At 44.0% G+C, this 21,862-nt stretch overlaps 1 protein-coding gene across 3 annotated transcripts in view; it reads left to right on the top strand.

The window, feature by feature from the left end:
* The window catches only part of LOC139750282 (glutamate receptor ionotropic, kainate glr-3-like), a 144,228-nt gene that overhangs the window by 117,880 nt on the left and 4,486 nt on the right, over positions 1-21,862 (top strand). The window contains exons 3-10 of one of the 3 annotated variants that reach the window (XM_071664878.1): positions 5,209-5,462; positions 5,695-5,793; positions 8,318-8,644; positions 9,605-9,708; positions 11,041-11,214; positions 11,711-11,922; positions 13,494-13,711; positions 20,638-20,897. In XM_071664878.1, coding sequence (XP_071520979.1) covers positions 5,707-5,793; positions 8,318-8,644; positions 9,605-9,708; positions 11,041-11,214; positions 11,711-11,922; positions 13,494-13,711; positions 20,638-20,897 — 1,382 coding nt within the window. In that variant the 5' untranslated portion in view covers positions 5,209-5,462; positions 5,695-5,706. Of the gene's footprint in view, positions 1-5,208; positions 5,463-5,694; positions 5,794-8,314; positions 8,645-9,604; positions 9,709-11,040; positions 11,215-11,710; positions 11,923-13,493; positions 13,712-20,637; positions 20,898-21,862 lie in introns of all 3 variants that reach the window. The other 2 variants (XM_071664877.1, XM_071664879.1) reach the window with 2 other exon arrangements.

Below are 21,862 nucleotides of genomic sequence, written 5' to 3'. Positions count from 1 at the left end.
ATATGAATACTTGTGTGTTATTCATCAAGATATGAATATTTATCGTGTGTTATTCATCAATACATGAATATTTATCGTGTGTTATTCATCAAGATATGAATACTTGTGTGTTATTCATCAAGATATGAATATTTATCGTGTGTTATTCATCAATATATGAATATCTATCGTGTGTTATTCATCAATATATGAATATCTATCGTGTGTTATTCATCAATATATGAATATCTATCGTGTGTTATTCATCAATATATGAATATCTATCGTGTGTTATTCATCACGGTCTGGTTGGCCATATGAAGTTCGACAACCAGTGAATCCGGCGACTTCGAAACTACCATGTGGTGTTCTCACGATCATGATGGTACGACCCTTGATCACGACGGTACGACACGAGCAGGATGGCACGACCCTTGATCACGACGGTACAACACTAGCAGGATGGTACGACCCTTGATCACGACGGTACAACACGAGCAGGATGGTACGACCCTTGATCACGACGGTACAACACGAGCAGGATGGTACGACCCTTGATCACGACGGTACGACACTAGCAGGATGGTACGACCCTTGATCACGACGGTACGACACTAGCAGGATGGTACGACCCTTGATCACGACGGTACGACACTAGCAGGATGGTACGACCCTTGATCACGACGGTACGACACTAGCAGGATGGTACGACCCTTGATCACGACGGTACGACACTAGCAGGATGGCACGACCCTTGATCACGACGGCACAACACTAGCAGGATGGTACGACCCTTGATCACGACGGTACGACACTAGCAGGATGGTACGACCCTTGATCACGACGGTACGAAACGAGCAGGATGGTACGACCCTTGATCACGACGGCACAACACTAGCAGGATGGTACGACCCTTGATCACGACGGTACGAAACGAGCAGGATGGTACGACCCTTGATCACGACGGTACAACACTAGCAGGATGGTACGACCCTTGATCACGACGGTACGACACTAGCAGGATGGTACGACTGATGGCTTATAAACTTTAGTCTTTGGCCTGATTCACAAGTCCCAGGTTGAAGACCAGGCTATCATGCCCATGGGTCGTGTCGTCGTGCGTAAGGTGTAGCATCGTCGTGCTCAAGGTGTCGTTTCGTCGTGCTCAAGGTGTCGCTCCGTCGTTCTCAAGATGTACCATCGTGCTAAAGGTGTCGCTAAGTCGCACTCAAGATGCCTGTGAGTCAGTAGAGGCCAATCAGGGGTTGGACCTAGATAGGTTGAAATCCTGGACGTCGTGCTCATGGAAGTCTGGGAGGGAAGAACGAATCATATTAGTTACAAAGAATTCTGGGAAAGCTACAGGAAGATCCGGCCTGCAACACCGAAGCATGTCTCGAGCGTGTTCAACTGCAAAAAGCATGTCTCTAAGCATGCTCAATAAGAAAGCACGTCTCGAACGTGCCAACAACAAAGCATGTCTCGAAGCGTGTTCAAGAGCGAAACATCTCGAAGTGTGCTCTACAACGAAGCATGTCTCGAGCATGCTCAACAACGAAGCATGGCTCAAAGCGTGTCCAACAACGAATCTTGTCTCAGAGCGGTATATATATATATATATATATATATATATATATATATATATATATATATATATATATATATTTTGTGGAGGTTTTCAGAACAGAAAAGAAATGTTAGGGTGAAGAGAGTGGTGAGAGTAAGTGAGCTTGGGAAGGAGACTTGCATGAGGATTTATCAGGAGAGAGAGACTGAGTGCAGGATGGAAAAAGGTGAGAGCAAAGGTCGTAAGGGGAGTGGAGGAGAAATGGGATGTATTTAGGGAAGTAGTGATGGCTTGCGCAAAGGATGCTTGCGGCATGAAAAGCGTTGGAGGTGGGCAGATTAGAAAGGGTAGTGAGTGGTGGGATGAAGAAGTAAGATTATTAGTGGAAGAAAAGAGAGAGGCATTTGGACAAGTTTTGCAAGGGAATAGTGCAAATGACTGGGAGATATATAAAAGAAAGAGGCAGGAGGTCAAGAGAAAGGTGCAAGGGGTGAAAAAGAGGGCAAATGAGAGTTGGAGTGAGAGAGTATCATTAGATTTTAGGGAGAATAAAAATATGTTTTGGAAGGATGTAAAAAAATGCGAAAGACAAGAGAACAAATGGGAACATCGGTGAAGGGGGCTATTGGGGAGGTAATAACAAGTAGTGGTAATGTGAGAAGATGGAGTGAGTTTTTTGAAGGTTTGATGAATGTGTTTGATGATGGAGTGGCAGATACAGACTGTTTTGGTCGAGGTGGTGTGCAAAGTGAGAGGGTCAGGGAGAATGGTTTGGTAAACAGAGAAGAGGTAATGAAAGCTTTGCAGATGATGAAAGCCGGCAAGGCAGCGGGTTTGGACAGCATTGCAGTGGAATTTATTAAAAGATGGGTTGACTGTGTTGTTGACTGGTTGGTGAGGACATTCGGTGTATGTATGGGTCATGGTGAGGTGCCTGAGGATTGGCGGAATGCATGCATAGTGCCATTGTACAAAGGCAAAGGGGATAAAGGTGAGTGTACAAATTACAGAGGCATAAGTTTGTTGAGTATTTCCTGGAAATTATATGGGAGGGTATTGATTGAGAGGGTGATGGCATGTACAGAGCATCAGATTAGGGAAGAGCATTGTGGTTTCAGAAGTGGTAGAGGATGTGTGAATCAGGTGTTTGCTTTGTAGAATGTATGTGAGAAATACTTAGAAAAACAGATGGATTTGTATATAGCATTTATGGCTCTGGAGAGGGAATATGATAGAGTTGATAGAGATGCTCTGTGGAAGGTATTAAGAATATATGGTGTGGGAAGCAAGTTGCTAGAAGCAGTGAAAAGTTTTTATCGAGGATGTAAGGCATGTGTACGAGTAGGAAGAGAGGAAAGTGATTGCTTCCCAATGAGTGTCGGTTTGCGGCAGGGGTGCGTGATGTCACCATGGTTGTTTGATTTGTTTATGGATGGGGTTGCTAGGGAGGTGAATGGAAGAGTTTTGGAGAGGGGCAACTATGCAGTCTGTTGTGGATGAGAAGGCTTGGGAAATGAGTCAGTTGTTGTTCGCTGATGATACAGCGCTGGTGGCTGATTCGGGTGAGAAACTGCAGAAGTTGGTGACTGAGTTTGGTAAAGTGTGTGAAAGAAGAAAGTTGAGAGTAAATGTGAATAAGAGCAAGGTTATTAGGTACAGTAGGGTTGAGAGACAAGTCAATTGGGAGGTAAGTCTGAATGGAGAAAAACTGGAGGAAGTGGTTTTAGATACATGGGAGTGGATTTGGCAGCGGATGGAACCATGGAAGCGGAAGTGAGTCACAGGGTGGGGGAAGGGACGAAGGTTCTGGGAGCATTGAAGAATGTGTGGAAGGCTAGAACATTATCTCGGAAAGCAAAAATGGGTGTGTTTGAAGGAATAGTGGTTCCAACAATATTATATGGTTGCGAGGCATGGGCTATAGATAGGGTTGTGTGGAGGAGGGTGGATGTGTTGGAAATGAGATGTATGAGGACAATATGAGGTATGAGGTGGTTTGATCGAGTAAGTAATGAAAGAGTAAGAGAGATGTGTGGTAATGAAAACAGCGTAGTTGAGAGAATAGAAGAGGGTGTAATGAAATGGTTTGGTCACATGGAGAGAATGAGTGAGGAAAGATTGACAAAGAAGATATATGTGTCAGAGGTGGAGGGAACGAGGAGAAGTGGGAGACCGAATTGGAGGCGGAAGGATGGAGTGAAAAAGATTTTGAGTGATCGTGGCCTGAACATGCAGGAGGGTAAAAGGCGTGCAAGGAATAGAGTGAATTGGAGTGATGTGGTATAACGGGCTGGACGTGCTGTCAAGGTATTGAACCAGGGCATGTGAAGCGTCTCTGGTAAACCATGGAAAGTTTTGTGGGGCCTGGCTGTGGAAAAGGAGTCGTGGTTTCGGTGCAGTATACGTGACAGCTAGAGACTGAGTGTGAACGAATGTGGCCTTTGTTGTCTTTTTCTAGCGCTACTTCGCACGCGTGCGCCGGGAGGGGAGGGGGGGTGTCATTTTTGTGTGGCGGGGTAGCGACGGGAATGAATAAAGGCAGCAAGTATGAATTATGTACATGTATATATGTGTATATGTCTTTGTATGTGTATATGTATATATGTTAAAATATATAGGTATGTATATGTGCGTGTGTGGACGTGTATGTATATGCATGTGTATGTGGGTGGGTTGGACCACTCCTTCGTCTGTTTCCTTGCGCTATCTCGCTGACGCGGGAGACAGCGACGAAGTATAATAAAAGAAAAATGATATATATATATATATATATATATATATATATATATATATATATATATATATATATATATATATATATAACAGTCAGTTGATATGCATCGAAGAGACGAAGCTAGGACGCCATTTGGTAAACATGTGATTGTATATATTCAGACATTTCATTTATTACCAGTACTATCCATCAGGTGTTATTTCAGGAAGATGCTTATAATTAAGTTAATGTTTAATAGGTCCACAGGGTACAAGGTGCTTGCTGTGTCCACGTCATTCCTCACTCACGCACACTAATGCATGTTTCATACCTGCAGGAACGACACTGGAACCCCAGAGTTCTTATCCGCCGCAAACTAATCCGTTTCTCTAACATGGGAAAAGTGAGCAAAAATGAAAAATGTGTTCCTCTGTTCACATGTATATATTTGATTCCCTTCGTATGTAACTGTATATGTATATAAATTCATGTATTTATGTGTATGTGTCTTTCCGTGAGTGTGTATTTGTATTTTTTGACCAAACGCGGCGCCATCAGACGGAGTGCGTACTCAGCTGTTGTCAACGAAAACATTTTTTCACCTCTCGTGCAAGTTGGTCAGGCTGGTGGCAGGTCACTACTCCCTGGGAACATCCGTCCTCACGTACCGCGTCGTATTCACGACAGCGACACATTCGAAATGCTCGTTAATTATGGTGCCTTCCATGTGTGAAATCAAGACCATTTATGTCTTGTAGTTTGTATTTTGGTTGATAGTTCTCTCAGTCGAATGAATGGTTAAGATCATTTACGACAATTGCTTAGTCCAAAATGTAGCGTAAGTTGGTTTACGCAGGACAAACAATCATTCCTAAATTTACCTCATATGATTAAGTTATCTTATTTCACACTTCGTGTAGATGACGTGTGCTGTTCTTCTCTTCTACAGGGTCAGGCGACGGTACCTCCTCTAAGGACGACCGTAACTGGGTGCTGCAGACGGTCCGGCTGCTGACCACGTCTCCTGGTCCGTATGTGTCCGTGCTGAGTGGCTCTGACCTGCTGGGTGACGGGGCAGGTCCACGGGCGACCCTGGAGGGCGCCACTAACAGCTCAGCAGGACACCAGCTCATCGACAATTCCTTCGACGGACTGGTGGTGCATCGTCTGGTCACCCAGGAGGACCACCTCCTGTTCCAAGAGGTAAGCTGACCCCCTTGATTTGGTCTATTTTGTAAATAGTTCTGTAGTGTTTAGTGGAAGATTAGATTAATCACCGGTAAGACTGTGTATTAATCCTCAAGTCTGAAGTGTTTTCTCGCACAATATTTCCATTTCGGTCACCTTCAGTTGATGGCAAATTTGAGACAAAATAATCCATTGTTGTGGTCGTTGCCTCGTCTAACACACGATATTATGACGGTTTGTTTGTCAGGTTTACCCGAGGATGTCGCCTACAACGAGGTGCCTCTTGTTAAGCACCAGAACCTTCCCGGAGAAGCTGAAGCGCGTGTACTTGCCACTCAACAGTCAGGTAGGACCACTCGTGAACCTGCCACTCAACAGTCAGGTAGGACCACTCGTGAACCTGCCACTCAACAGTCAGGCAGGGCCACTCGTGTACCTGCCACTCAACAGTCAGGTAGGACCACTCGTGAACCTGCCACTCAACAGCCAGGTAGGACCACTCGTGTACCTGCCACTCAACAGTCAGGTAGGACCACTCGTGCACCTGCCGCTCAACAGTCAGGCAGGACCACTCGTGCACCTGCCACTCAACACCAGGTAGGACCACTCGTGTACCTGCCACTCAACAGTCAGGTAGGACCACTCGTGCACCTGCCGCTCAACAGTCAGGCAGGACCACTCGTGCACCTGCCGCTCAACAGTCAGGCAGGACCACTCGTGCACCTGCCACTCAACACCAGGTAGGACCACTCGTGTACCTGCCACTCAACAGCCAGGTAGGACCACTCGTGAACCTGCCACTCAACACAAGGTAGGACCACTCGTGCACCTGCCACTCAACACCAGGTAGGACCACTCGTGCACCTGCCACTCAACAGCCAGGTAGGACCACTCGTGTACTTGCCACTCAACAACCAGGCAGGACCACTCGTGCACCTGCCATTGTCTTCAAAGATTCCCAATTAGTGATGTGATGTGCTGGGAAAGCTAACTACTGTGCATATTTTTTTGATCTTGGGGGTGGGGGGAGGGGATGGGGGGTGTCAGTTAGTGAACTATTCTACATGTAGATAGTGAAAGAAGTTGTTAGTTGAAGGAAGGAATGTATGGACACACCAAGAGGAAGATGGTAGATCAGACTGCTGTTAGCATAGACTAGTAAATTGAGAGGCGGCAGTTAGACTATGGTTCCATACGCTCACCTTGCCGACCCACACAGTAGACCTCCCCCAGCACCGCTCACCTTCCAGTGCGGCCTGTCGTACGGGCGTAGCAGATGAACCCTATCAAGGCGCCCACTTCTCGCTACGACAACCCGCCCTCAGGAACTGGTAGCTGCCCTTGTAGCTCCGGGAGAACAGCCTAGTTCCGGGAGAACAGCCTAGTACCGCTCACCACACGCGCGCAAAGGGGGAACCACCTCCGCCAGTCAGGTAGGACCACTCGTGCACCTGCTACTCATCAGTCAGGTAGGACCACACGTGCACCTGCTACTCATCAGTCAGGTAGGACCACTCCCTTAAGATGCTGTCCACTGGGGAGGCGAGCCACAGATACTGTCTTCATGGGGAGTTGGTCACATACACCGTGGTCTAGGGATACTAGTACCAATAGCCTGGACGGGTGAGCCACCTGTCTAAACACGCTAGCAAGGCCAGACAGAGAACAGTCGATCCTAACTGGATTATGCATAATGTTTGTTGTCATTTTTTTACGATATTGATTTCATAGTTTTCATTTAACAGGAAAAGTTTACGAACCATTTTTATGACACTTATCTCTCATGAACCATCTTTTAGGTAAAATAATTGAACACGACATTCTTTTCTTTCAAGCACTGAGTTACCTCATTTGTGTGTTGCAAATCCACAGTGTAGATACCTTCGTCTGGCTTTATCAGTAAGCAAGCACCGTCTGGTCATCACTGTTAAACATTCGGAACTCAGCCCGGCGGCAGGTCGCATGTTCATGTAAACCTTGGAAGCGTTACACTACGGATATACCTCCCCTGACGTTGTCGCCTTCTGCGGGAGGTAATAAGCATTCATAAGTACAGTCTCAACATCTTGAGTCATCAAGGGATAATGTGTCAGTTCCACCGTTCGTAAGTATAAAGTTAAAACAACGATCAGCGAGCGACGATCATCGCAACCTTCGCTGCCACTCTGAGTGCACAGCCAGGCCCGTCCGTGACACGTTGTTGTAGGCGTTTACCCCCTCCATCTGCTGGTCCGCTCATCCTCTACTGTGAGACCACTGGCTACAATGAGCAATGTTTTCCGTTCATTGTATTGTAGAGCATCGGTAGCGAGAGGTGTGTACATTGATTTGTAAACACAACACGTCGAGGACCAAGTAATCAATAATGGTGTTCTTTTTTTTTATGAAAGAAACACACCTCCAATGTTTGTCGTTGGTTCAGGATAAACACTATTTACGTTGCTCTGAACTGCAAGGTATCTCAATATTGGGTTGTAGCGCGGACTTCTGCCACGTGCCCTTAGTTATTAATTCATTTTGCAGGCTACGCACACATGAGCCTCGGTATTCATGAAAAAGATATGGTAGCAAATTATGATGATTTACTCGTAATATCGTACGAGAGATGATATACGAATGAAATTGTACAGTCTGTGACTCATCGTATTTTAGACTAGTAAATGCAAATTGTGTACATAGAAAAACATACTGATATCAGCGTCACGCTCGTATACGTGGGTATAATAGCAGGGGTAGAGAAGAGAAATAGTCAGTATACAAAGGAATACAAAAGAATTCAAAGGACAATAGACCATTGGGTCTTTTTAGAGAGTGTTTGTAAAGCGTGGCCGACGTGAGCACCCGTACCAATATACCTTATCCACCAGCAGGTGACCCTCGTCAACTTCACCAGGGAGGGAACACGGGCGACACTCTGGCAGAGTTACCAGGTAGCTTTCAACCTCAAGCACAACATCGTCCTACATGGTCACTGGTACGCCATCACCCCTCACCACCTGCCGGACTCTGCCGGGGACTCTGCCGACGATGGAGAACCCCAGTCCTCCTCCTCAGACAGTGAAGAGGAAGAGGAGGAGAAGACGACAGGGTGGGTCAAAAGGACTATGAGGTTCGGCGTTCTGGTGGCTGCAATGGGCGACCCAGTCTTGAGACGGAGGGACCTGACTGGCCTGCACCTGCGCTGCACCACCGTCCACGTGAGCAAACGATACACACACACACACACACACACACACACACACACACACACACACACACACACACACATACACACAGTTCAAGATGTGGCGCTCTATGAGTGATGAAACTGTCCCTGTACCGCACAAACAATAACATTGAGATCTTACACACAGACTGTTAGAGGCAGAACAGTTGGGGAAGTGTATTATTTATTGGTAGGAAGGTTATGAAAATGGTAGAGGATTCTGCATGTTGACGAAAATGGAGATTTTAGAAAGAGGAAAACAGACATGGGGGATGACGAATGAATTGTGCACGACTGAACACTACGAATGGCGGAAACAAGGAAATGTCATAAGATCCTTCAGCATCAGGAGTAATATAGATGCAGTAAGTCAAGAGGCTGAAGCTCAGAGTTGACGGATATTCTTGACTTAAAAAAAAAAGATCTATTTACGTTCACTTTAATTTATGACTCTCCCATAAAATTTTCCATCAGACGATTTAGTTCTGCAAGGTATTTCTTCTAATTGTTTCCCGTCCGGTGTGTTGCCGGAGGGAGCAGAGGATGGAGAGAGAGAGAGAGCCTATGCTCTGCTGTCCTTTTCCTTTATTGCTTTTAAGGTGACTGGATCCTTTTCTGTTGCGTTAAGGCCAGACCAGCTCACTTGAACCATGGGGTCTGTGTACCTATGTAACTTTTTATACGTAACTTTGCTTAAGAATCTCTCTCTCTCTCTCTCTCTCTCTCTCTCTCTCTCTCTCTCTCTCTCTCTCTCTCTCTCTCTCTCTCTCTCTCTCTCTCTCTCTCGGTTTGTGGTTCAAATTAACGTTTGAGTGAAGCTTTCGGATATCCTAGGAAGCACCTCCTCTCCCTTCATTAAACCATCTTCTTGTAACGCCTGTCCTTTCATCAGCCCCATGTTCCTCCTAGCGCTAACCTTTACCAACACATGAGCCTCGTTCTTCCCCACCAGGAGGAACCCTTCAACATCCTGACTCGGAGAAGCGACGGCAGTGTCTCCGTGTCAGGCATCTTCGGGCTGATCTTCAACACTGTCCAAGAAGCCACAAACTTCACGTAAGTTCCTTAGTGCATAACAACAGTTGCATCTGAGACGCTCACCAGGAGTAATCCTGTTCTGATCATGTGTTTTGGACCAGGTCTCCACCTGTCGTCGAATGTCTATTCCAGTGTTAGCTGTGTGTATGTGTGTGTGTGTGTGTGTGTGTGTGTGTTGTGTGTGTGTGTGTGTGTGTGTGTGTGTGTGTGTGTGTGTGTGTGTCATGGTCATCAGTGTGAGGTATAAAATTTTGAGGATATTCCACTCTCATTAGGTTTTCCTTGCTGAAAATACTATTTCTGGGGACAGCTAGGGTTGAAGGAATACTAGCTAAGTATCTTCAACGAGTCTTAGAAGGTGAATAAAAGGGGGGACACCTTCCCCTCCTGTATTATTACTTACTAAAAGAGGTAACTGAGGCTGGAGCCAAGCGCGGATTATTTTTCCACTGAGACGGGTATGAAGGATCCTGAGTAGTGTCAGCTCAGATATATTAAGAAGGTTTGATGTTATGAAAATCTACCAATTTCTGAAAACCTGAAATAAAGCCATAAGTCAAAATAAGATTGCTCAATCAACCCCAGATTGCAGTGTAAAGCTTGGCCCATTGCTCGTGATATAATGATAAGAAGTTGGGATTGATAGTCTACTATATAGTTTCAGTATGTTCAGAGGCACAGATGTTCAGTTACATGAAGCGTTGCCCCAAATATTAAAATGTAACATGTTCATCATCTTGCTTTCCTGTATATTCCTGTTATATCAAACAGGGTCAGTTGTGCACACCAAGGGGCTGTGAAGGATTTATCTTCTCTAATGTCATGGCTGAGCGAGACTAATTTATTGACGATAAAAATCAAAGTTTTATCCACGGTAAAAGTCTGAGAGACGAAGTGTTTTATCCACAGCAAGAGTCTGAGAGCCTTGGTTATGTCTAAGAATAAACGTGAGGGACAAGTATTTTATCTGGAGAGTCAAAGACTTCAGGCTAAGCGATGAATTAAGCTTAGCCTTTTTTGGTTCAGGTCTCCTGATGAAAGAATTGCAGCTAATTATAATATTACACCTCGTCTTTCAAGACTAATGATAAAGTTAAAAGACTCTCTTAGGATCCATTACTTGTACCTCATTGTTGTGGCACACCTTGGCATTTGTTATGTTGTATTAACAAGCTGACACGTACAACAAATGGGGACGTTATGATAAAGAATATCTGTAAGCACCATAATATCATAACATCAGTGATTTGTTAGTGGAAACTTGCTGGTTGGGTAGTCTTTATCCATCTGCTGCTGCGTCCGATGCAGAAAACGTGGAATATTTGTCATGTGTACATGTGTTGTGGGCAGGTACACCTGCTACCCCGTGAGGGACAACGCCTGGGGGGCGCTGGTGGGGGGCCAGTGGACGGGCATTGTGGGCGAGATCCACAGAGGCGTGGCAGACATGGCCGTAGCGGCTCTGGACGTGACGCAGCAACGCAGCACCGTCGTCGACTTCCTCCATGGACTGGCTTCCTTGAGGTTTGTCTGTCACCAGTGTTCACTGCATCAGCACATGGTTGGATGGGATTGTGAGGTTTGTGTCTAGTTACCTTTGCAACGACGTAGCTACTACTACTACTACTGCCTTAAGATGTACGGAGAGGTATTTAGGATGCATTTTATGTTTAGATGAAGATAATACCTGCAAGATACGAACGGTTATTACACTAAGATGACCTTAAATTTGCTGGTGTTCATGACTTGTTTTCTTTCATTGATCGAAGCTATGATCAAGATGTCCGAATGTTTGTTATATGAAATGCTTCCCAAGGTAAGACTGGTGTTCTAAGTTTCTATTTTGAATGTAAATAGAGATGAGAGTATGCTCTCAGATAAGCGTTAGATATCAACTAGAAATTTGTATCACCAAATAACTATTCCATTTTTGCAGTTCTGTAGGCCAGCGTGTTCACGAAGATTTGTAAGTGTTTATTACTTACAAACTTATTGTCTTCATCCATGGGTCACACACCAGGTACGTTGTGAGCATGAGGCGGCCTTCGGCTGGTGACCACATGTGGAGCGCATTCACCAAGGGCTTCGAGCTGCATGTGTGGGTGGTGGTGATAGCCTCAATGCTGGTCCTGATGGTTGCCCTCTACGTGGTGTCACGCTGCTCCGTGCATGAAACCCGCATCTCCTTTTCTGATGCCGTCTTTGTTGTCTTTGGTTATATCTGTGGTCAAGGTAAGAGAGCTTGAATATTGTTATGGTTTTTTCCTTTTTTTTTTCCTTCAGTGAGCGTATTGCATCCATGCCACAGATCCTCAGATATTTCACGTAATATTCCAGGGTTAAACGGAAATAACCCTGTGGTGCATGAAGGCTGCAATACACATACTCAAACGTTTCCTTATTGGAAGCCTGACGTGGTGCAGTCTATCTCAGAGAAAGGGGACTGTTCAAACTCTTCAGTCAATCATTCCACTGTTCTCACTCCTCCTTAACTCAGAATATTTGAATCTCTCCCAAGCTTGCGTAGAAACTCATTTTCCTTTTTCAGATCACCAATTGTTGTTCAAGGTCCACTAGTAATCTCTCCAGTTCGACTCACCTCTGGTCCTGCTCACCTCTGGGATTTTGGAAAATCTTATGTTGTGGTTCTCGATATATTCAAAACATCTGGTAGGATGTGACTGTGGTCTTTGTCTTCTAAACGTCATTTCTTTGGCTTCTACTTCTTCCCTGAAGCACAGCCTCTATTCTAGTCGTACCATCATGGTGGTCACTGAAGGAGCAACTTCATCTTCCTCTCACGTCGGTAGTGAGGTTCCTCAGGGCCATGTTCTACTACCTGCATTCCTTATTCTTTCCATAAATTGACCTTTGCTCAGACTCAAATCTATTCACTTATATACTGATGATTTCACTCTACATTTTTCAACTCACTTTCCCTCCCCTCCTCACTCCAATACCAGTTCCTTTTCTCTTTCCATCTGAAGCATCTCGGAATAGGGATGCAGTAACCTGATAGCACAGAAACTCAGTTTCTGCTTATAAGTATTTCGAAATCTCGCTCGTTTTCTACTACTAAATTTCAAAACGTCTCTTCAACTGTGTGATAAGATGAATACGTTAGGCATAATCATATCCTTTACTCTGTGCTGGTAATCTCACATATTGAACATTACAATCCTACTTCACGAAAGCTATGGCTGCTCTACAGGTGCCAGAGGTATTTTTCTTCAGAATAGCTATTCCATGTGTACAGGGGTGTCACACATCCCTGCATAGAGCACTGCTTATATGCCAGGGGCGGCTCCTCTTCCGCCTCTCCTATTATTACCTATCTTCAGCCATGTCTTTTCAGCCACACACGTTGCTGCCCTCTCTCCGTCCTGCGGGAGTGATTTCGGCCACTTCCTACATGAGGTGTCCGTGTATTTCTTAGCCACTATGGGCCGGACCAATGGCCAGCGTCTGGCTGCCGCTTCCCATAGTTTCTGTGTGGAAACCAGCCACACGAGACATGACCGTTTTGATATCTCCTTTCTTCGAACAACAAAAATTTTAGAATTCTATTCCCTTTATCATCTCTTCATCTACAACCACTCCATCTTTAAGAGTCAGGTCCACAACTACTCGAGGAGTTGAGATGAATTTCTTCTACATTTGTTTTCTCAAACTTTTCATATTTGTCTTCCATCCGAGATGGCGGTAGTGTGGGCCTATTTTATACCTGTGCCATGTTGGCTTCAGTGAAGAACAGAGGCGATGAAGTGGATACGTGTCGTATAGCATGATTTCTGTGTCTTCAGGTATGGAACTTCAGTTTGTGTCTACGGCGGGACGCATGGTGGTGCTGTCTACGCTGCTGCTACAGACGCTCCTGCTGGCGCACTACACGAGCAATCTGGTGTCGACCATGGCCACGAGGGCTCCCGCACCCAGTCTCTCCACGCTCTATGATGTGTACAAGGACCCATCACTCACATTCGGCTTTATTAGAGACACATCATCCAATGAATTCTTCAAGGTAATCATCTTATATATATATATATATATATATATATATATATATATATATATATATATATATATATATATATAGTGAATTGGAGCAATGTGGTATACCGGGGTTGACGTGCTGTCAGTGGATTGAAGCAAGGCATGTGAAGCGTCTGGGGTAAACCATGGAAAGCTGTGTAGGTATGTATATTTGCGTGTGTGGACGTATGTATATACATGTGTATGGGGGGGGGGGTTGGGCCATTTCTTTCGTCTGTTTCCTTGCGCTACCTCGCAAACGCGGGAGACAGCGACAAAGTATAATAAAAAAATAAAATATATATATATATATATATATATATATATATATATATATATATATATATATATATATATATATATATATATATTATTTACGTTCTATTATACATTGTCGCTCTCCTCCGTGTTACCGAGGTAGCGCAAGGAAACAGACGAAAGAATGGCCCAACACACCCACATACACATGTATATACATACACGTCCACACACGCATATATGCATACCTATACATTTCAACAATTACATATACATATACATACACAGACATATACATATATACACATGTATATAATTCATACTTGATGCCTTCATTCATTTTCGTCGCCACCCCGCCACACATGGAATGACACCCACCTCCCCCGCACGCGCGCGAGGTATCGCCAGGAAAAGACAACAAAGGCCACACTCGTTCACACTCAGTCTCTAGCTGCCATGTGTAATGCACCAAAACCACAGCTCCCTTTCCACATCCAGGCCCCACAAAACTTTCCATGGTTTACCCCAGACGCTTCACATGCCCTGGTTCAATCCATTGACAGCACGTCGACCCTGGTATACCACATCGTTCCAATTCACTCTATTCCTTGCACGCCTTTCACTCTCCTGCATGTTCAGGCCCCGATCACTCAAAATCTTTTTCACTCCATCCTTCCACCTCCAGTTTGGTCTCCCACTGCTTGTTCCCTCCACCTCTGACACATATATCCTCTTTGTCAATCTTTTCTCACTCATTCTCTCCATGTGACCAAAGCATTTCAAAACACCCTCTTCTGCTATCTCAACCACACTCTTTTTATTACCATACATCTCTCTTACCCTTTCATTACTTTGCTCGATCAAACCACCTCACACCACATATTATCCTCAAACATCTCATTTCCAACACATCCAACCTCCACCGCACAACCCTATCTATAGCCCACGCCTCGCACCCATATAACATTGTTGGAACCACTATTCCTTCAAACATACCCATTTTTGCTTTACGAGATAATGTTCTCGCCTTCCACACTTTTTCAACGCTTCCAGAACTTTCGCCCCCTCCCCCACCCTGTGACTCGCTTCCGCTTCCATGGTTCCATCCGCTGCCAAATCCACTCCCAGATATATAAAACACTTCACTTCCTCCAGTTTTTCTCCAGTCAAACTTTCCTTCCAATTGATTTGTCCCTCAACCCTACTGTACCTGATAGCTTGCTCTGATTCACATTTACTCTCAGCTTTCTTCTTTCACACACTTTAGCAAACTCAGTCACCAGCTTCTGCAGTTTCTCACCCGAATCAGCCACCAGCGCTATATCATCAGTAAATAACAACTGACTCACTCCCCAACCTCTCTCATCCACATCAGACTGCATACTTGCCCCTCTCTCCAAAACTCTTGCGTTCACCTCCCTAACAACCCCATCCATTAGCATATCAAACAACCATGGATACATCACGCACCCCTGCCGCAAACCGACATTCACTGAGAACCAATCACTTTCCTCTCTTCCTACTCGTACACATGCCTTACATCCTCGATATAAACTTTTCACTGCTTCTAGCAACTTCCCTACCACACCATATATTCTTAATACCTTCCACAGCATCTCTATCAACTCTATCATATGCCTTCTCCACATTCATAAATGCTGCATACAGACCTATTTGTTCTAAGTATTTCTCACATATATTCTTCAAACCAGACACCTGATTCACACATCCTCTACCACTTCTGAAGCCACACTGCTCTTCCCCAATCTGATGCTCTGTACAAACTTATACCTCTGTAATTTGAGCACTCACCTTTATCCCCTTTGCCTTTGTACAATGGCACTATGTGTGCATTCCGCCAATCCTCAGGCACCTGACCATGAGCCATACATACATTGAATATCCTCACCAACCAATCAACAATACAGTCACCCCCTTTTTTGATAAATTCCACTGCAATACCATCCAAACCCGCCGCCTTACTGGCTTTCATCTTACGCAAAGCTTTCACTACCTCTTCTCTGTTTACCAAATCATTTTCCCTAACCCTATCACTTCGCACACCACCTCGACCAAAACACCCTATATCTGCCACTTTATCATCAGACACATTCAACAGACCTTCAAAATACTCACTCCATCCCCTTCTTACATCACCACTACATGTTATTACCTCCCCATTAGCCCCCTTCACCAATGTTCCCATTTGTTCTCTTGCCTTACATACTTTATTTACTTCCTTCGAAAACATTTTTTTTACCCTCCCTAAAATTCAATGATACTCTCTCACCCCAACGCTTATTTGCCTTCTTTTCCACCTCTTGCACCTTTCTCTTGACCTTCTGCCTCTTTCTTTTATGCATCTACCACTAATTTGCACTATTTTCCTGCAAAAATCGACCAAATGCCACTCTCTTCTCTTTCACTAACAATCTTACTTCTTCGTCCCACCACTCACTACCCTTTCGAATCTGCCCACCTCCCACCTTTCTCATGCCACAAGCATCTTTTGCAGAAGCCATCACTGCTTCCCTAAAAACATTCCATTCCTTTCCTACTCCCTTTACGTTCTTTGTTCTCACCTTTTTCCATTCTGCACTCAGTCTCTCCTGGTACTTCTTCACACATGTCTCCTTCCCAAGCTCACTTACTCTCACCACTCTCTTCACCCCAGCATTCTCTCTTCTTTTCTGAAAACCTCTACAAATCTTCACCTTCGCCTCCACAAGATAATGATCAGACATCCCTCCAGTTGCACCTCTCAGCACATTAACATCCCAAAGTCTCTCTTTCACGCGCCTATCAATTAACACGTAATCCAGTAACGCTCTCTGGCCATCTCTCCTACTTACATACGTATACTTATGTATATCTCTCTTTTTAAAGCAGGTATTCCCAATCCCCAGTCCTTTTTCAGCACATAAATCTACAAGCTCTTCACCATTTCCATTTACAACACTAAACATTCCATGTACACCAATTATTCCCTCAACTGCCACATTACTTACCTTTGCATTCAAATCACCCATCACTATAACTCGGTCTCGTGCATCAAAACTGCTAACACATTCACTCAGATGCTCCCAAAACACTTGCCTCTCATGATCTTTCTTCTCATGCCCAGGCGCATAGGCACCAATAATCACCCATCTCTCTCCATCCACTTTCAGCTTTACCCATGTCAATCTAGAGTTTACTTTCTTACACTCTATCACATACTCCCATAACTCCTGTTTTAGGAGTAGTGCTACTCCTTCCTTTGCTCTTGTCCTCTCACCAACGCTAGACTTTACTCCCAAAACATTCCCCAACCACTCTTACCCTTTACCATTGAGCTTCGTTTCAGTCAGAGCCAAGACATCCAGGTTCCTTTCCTCAAACGTACTACCAATCTCTCCTTTTTTCTCATCTTGGTTACATTCACACACATTTAGACACCCCAATCTGAGCCTTCGAGGAGGATGAGCACTCCCCGCGACTCCTTCTTCTGTTTCCCCTTTTAGAAAGTTAAATACAAGGAGGGGAGGGTTTCTAGCCCCCCGCTCCCGTCCAATCCCCGCGTGTCGTAGAAGGCGACTAAAGGGGACGGGAGCGGGGGGCCAGAAACCCTCCCCTCTTTGTATCTGAACTTTCTAAAAGGGGAACCAGAATATATATATATATATATATATATATATATATATATATATATATATATATATATATATATATATATATATATAAGAAAAGAGAGAGGCGTTTGGACGATTTTTGCAGGGAAGAGTTGCAAATGACTTGTAGATGTTTAAAAGAAAGCGGCAGGAGGTCAATAGAAAGGTGGAAAGGTGAAAAAAGAGGGCAAATGAGAGTTGGGTTGAAAGAGTATCATTAGATTTTAGGGAGAATAAAAAGATGTTTTGAAGGAGGTAAGTAAAGTGCGTAAGACAAGAGAACAAATGGGAACATCAGTGAAGTGGGTTAATAGGGAGGTAATAACAAGTAGTGGTGAAGTGAAAAGGAGATGGAGTGAGTATTTTGAAGGTTTGTTGAATGTGTTTGATGATAGAGTGGCAGATATAGGGTTTTTTGGTCGAGCTGGTTTGCGAAGTGTCTGGGAGAATGTTTTAGTAAACAGAGAAGAGGTAGTGAAAGCTTTGCGGAAGATGAAAGCCGGCAAGGCGGCGAGTTTGGATGGTATTGCAGTGGGAGTTATGAAAGAAGAGGGTGAGTGTGTTGTTGATTGGTTGGTAAAGATATTCAGTGTAAGTATGGTTCATGGTGAAGCGCCTGAGGATTGGAGGAATGCATGCATAGTGCCATTGTACAAGGGCAAAGGGGATAAAGGTGATTTTCTAAATTACAGAGGTGTATGTTTGTTGAGTATTTCTGGGAAATTATGTGGGAGGGTATTGATTGAGAGGGCGAGGGCATGCACAGAGCGTCAGATTGGGGAAGAGCAGGGTGGTTTCAGAAGTGCTAGAGGATGTCTGGATCAGGTGTTTGAAGCATGTATATGAAAAATACTTAAACAGATGGCCTTTATGTAGCATTTATTGATCTGGGGAAGGCATATGATATGGTTGATAGAGATGCTTTGTGGAAGGTATTAAGAGTATATGGTGTGGGAGGTAAGTTGCTAGAAGCAGTGAAAAGTTTTTACCAAGGATGTAAGGCATGTGTACGAGTAGGAAGAGAGGAAAGTGATTGGTTCCCAGTGAATGTCCCATGGTTGTTTAATTTGTTTATGGATGGAGTGCTTAGGGAGGTGAATGCAAGAGTTTTGGAGAGAGGAGCAAGTATGCAGTCTGTTAATGTTGAGAGGGCTCGGGAAGTGAGTCAGTTGTTGTTCGCTGATGATACAGTGCTGGTGGCTGATTCGGATGAGAAACTGCAGAATTTGGTGATTGAGCTTGGTACTGTGTGTGAAAGAAGAAAGCTGAGTGTAAATGTGAATAAGAGCAAGGTTTTTAGGTTCAGTAGGGTTGAGGGACAAGTAAATTGGGAGATAAGTTTGAACGTAGAAAAACTGGAGTAAGCTGAGTGTTTTGGATATCTGGGAGTGGATTTAGCAGCGGATGGAACCATGGAAGCGGAAATGAGTCACAGGGTGGGGAGGGGGCGAAGGTCCTGGGAGCGTTGAAGAATGTATGGAAGGCGAGAACGTTATCTCGTAGAGCAAAAATGAGTATGTTTGAAGGAATAGTGGTTCCAAGAATGTTATATGGTTGTGAGGCATGGGCATGAGTTGAGTTGAAAGCTGTCCAACTTATAAACACTCACAGGCTAACTTTAAAACCTGACCCACTTGCTCAACTCCACAAATTGGTTCACTTTCCCTCTTCTGTAGGTATTACTTTAGTTTTTGTTCCGCACACCTGCTGCTTGTGTGTCCCCACCACTAGCTAGACCACACAATACTTAGCAAGCTGTTGCGTCATTTGATTACTGTGTGGCCATCGGCAAATTAGGGGTGGGCCGTTTTGATACCTGTTTCTTTCCCACAACCTCGAAGCTTTGGAACTTTCTACCCTCTCACGTCTTTAGCAGTAACCATGACCTGACGCTTTTCAAAAGGCATTCTTTTCAATTCCTTCAAAATTTATGGATACTTTCCCTTGCTTTTTCTTTTTCTTTTCCCTTTCATTAACCTCTATATTTCAAGTAAGGCCCGTCCTTGATGTGGACTTTTGTCCTTGACTGGAGACTCCAACGGGAAAAGATAAGTGAGTTCGTTATGTCTCTTCTCAGATGCGATACTCTCATACGTTTCATGTGCACAGGACAATTTCTTTTAGGGAATAAAGGGGCTCAGGGTTAAGATCGCAGGAGGGAAGTAAAGGATTAGATACAACCCTTGGGGATAACTCTGGAATGTGTTCTTTGCTCATAAATGTTCTTCAATGTAAAAGGATGAGAGGAAAGATAAGTAAGAGTTGAGGAAGGAAGGAAGTAGGTAAGAAAATATCTCTTGAACAAAGAGTGTATATATATATATATATATATATATATATATATATATATATATATATATATATATATATATATATATACATATATAATGTGTGTGTAATTATTATTTGTGTGCTGCTCTGCCTCTTAACCTTGTATATATATGCTTTGTCTTTACTTCTGTTCATTTATGCACTCTCTCTCTCTCTCTCACACACACACACACACACACACACACACACACACACACACACACACACACACACACACACACAAACACGCAAGCGCCAGCCTAAGCCAGGTACCCATTTATCGACCAGCTCTGAAGAGAGGATGAACACCTTGGTTAGGTGTAGGCCGACTGGCATGCTCAGGATTCGAACCCGTGCGTGATCGACCCTGGGCTGGCTCGTGGTGACTTATATAATCAGTAACGCTACCCACTATACTACGGAAGCAAATTGTATTTTGTTCTTGACATTCCCTTTCAATACAGTGGATATTGAATAATTCTGTTTTTGCACTGAAATAGAATATATGAATTATCTGGTGTGTGTACGTGCCACTCGCACACTGTAGGTTATAGAGAAGGAAAATACTTTATAAAGGATGTTTTTCATAGGAAATCAAAGTTGATAACAAGCTAACTTTTCGAGTATGATACATCAGATTTGAATCACGTTCATCAATCGTGCCAGTAAAATACATCTCACGTCTTCTAATTTCCAGGAATCTTCAGTTCCCTTCCACCGAGAGCTGCTGGAGAGGATCAAAAGGAACAATTACGAAGCGCTGGCAGGCAGTACGGTTGAGGGGATGGAGAGGGTGCTGTCAGATCCTTCATACCTGTTCCTGTCGTCAGAGATAGCGGCCTTCCACAACTATGGCCAGGACTGCAGGCTGTACCACCTGCCCAACACCTACTTCCCCTCACAAGTGTCATTCCCTGTGAGGAAGAATTCCACTTTCATGCCCATCATGAATAAAGTGTGAGTGTGTGTGTGTGTGTGTGTGTGTGTGTGTGTGTGTGTGTGTGTGTAGCACAATCCTAGGATTAACATCAGTATGATACAGCAGCAAGGTGATCTGATGCCATTTAATTCTCCATTGTTCTTGTTGTGTTGAAAAGCATTCATAAAGTAGACGTTCCATCGTGTTATTGTCATTTTCTTTTGCACGATTGTTGGCATGCATCACCGTGCATCTTTTACCAGAGGCTTTCCAGACACACTTTTGTTTAGACTACAGCTACACAGACTCTTATGTTGAAAAGTCTACCCCATTCTGAATGTATGATGTGCTGAGTTGACATCAGTGCTGGGCATCATATACAAACAGCAACAGACCAGTGGGTCTTTCCGAGGCTTTTTGTGATGATGGACGGTATCAGATATTGACAGACTATTGTGGTAAAAGTTAGTAGGTATACACACAATTTAGAAAAAAGAAAGTGCAAAGTTTGATTGAGGGACAGCAAATAATGTAAGTCGTGGACTGCCAGCAAATTATTTATCAGGTCTGTTCGTAAACTTATCTCAAATATTGCTTTCAACCACTCTACTTGGCAAATCGTTCCATGTATTAACAATCCTATTGAAGAAAAAGGACTCCGCCTCACTCGAGGTTAATTGTTTGCACATGAGTTTGTTTCCATCGCTACAAGTGAAATCAGACTTAAGTAGCTTGATGGATCAATATTAACAAAGCTGTTGATTGATTTGAATGTGGGTTTAGATCACCTCTTACGTTTCCTTTTCTAAACTAAATAGACTCAGGTCTTTTAGTCGTATTCCATTGTTTCTCAGCCCGGAATTCGTCTTGGTAAGCTCGAAGCTGTACTCTCCAGTGTCAATATAATTTTAGGTAAGGTGACCAAAACTGAACACGATATTCAAAATGGGAACTGTAAAGAATAAGGATGATTTCTCTCAACTTGAATTCAAAGGCCCTGCAA

Source organism: Panulirus ornatus, chromosome 9 (assembly GCF_036320965.1).
Source record: "Panulirus ornatus isolate Po-2019 chromosome 9, ASM3632096v1, whole genome shotgun sequence".
In the NCBI taxonomy this organism is placed as follows: domain Eukaryota; kingdom Metazoa; phylum Arthropoda; class Malacostraca; order Decapoda; family Palinuridae; genus Panulirus; species Panulirus ornatus.
Note: the sequence above shows the minus strand (reverse complement) of the source record. Positions and strands in the feature narration are given on the sequence as shown.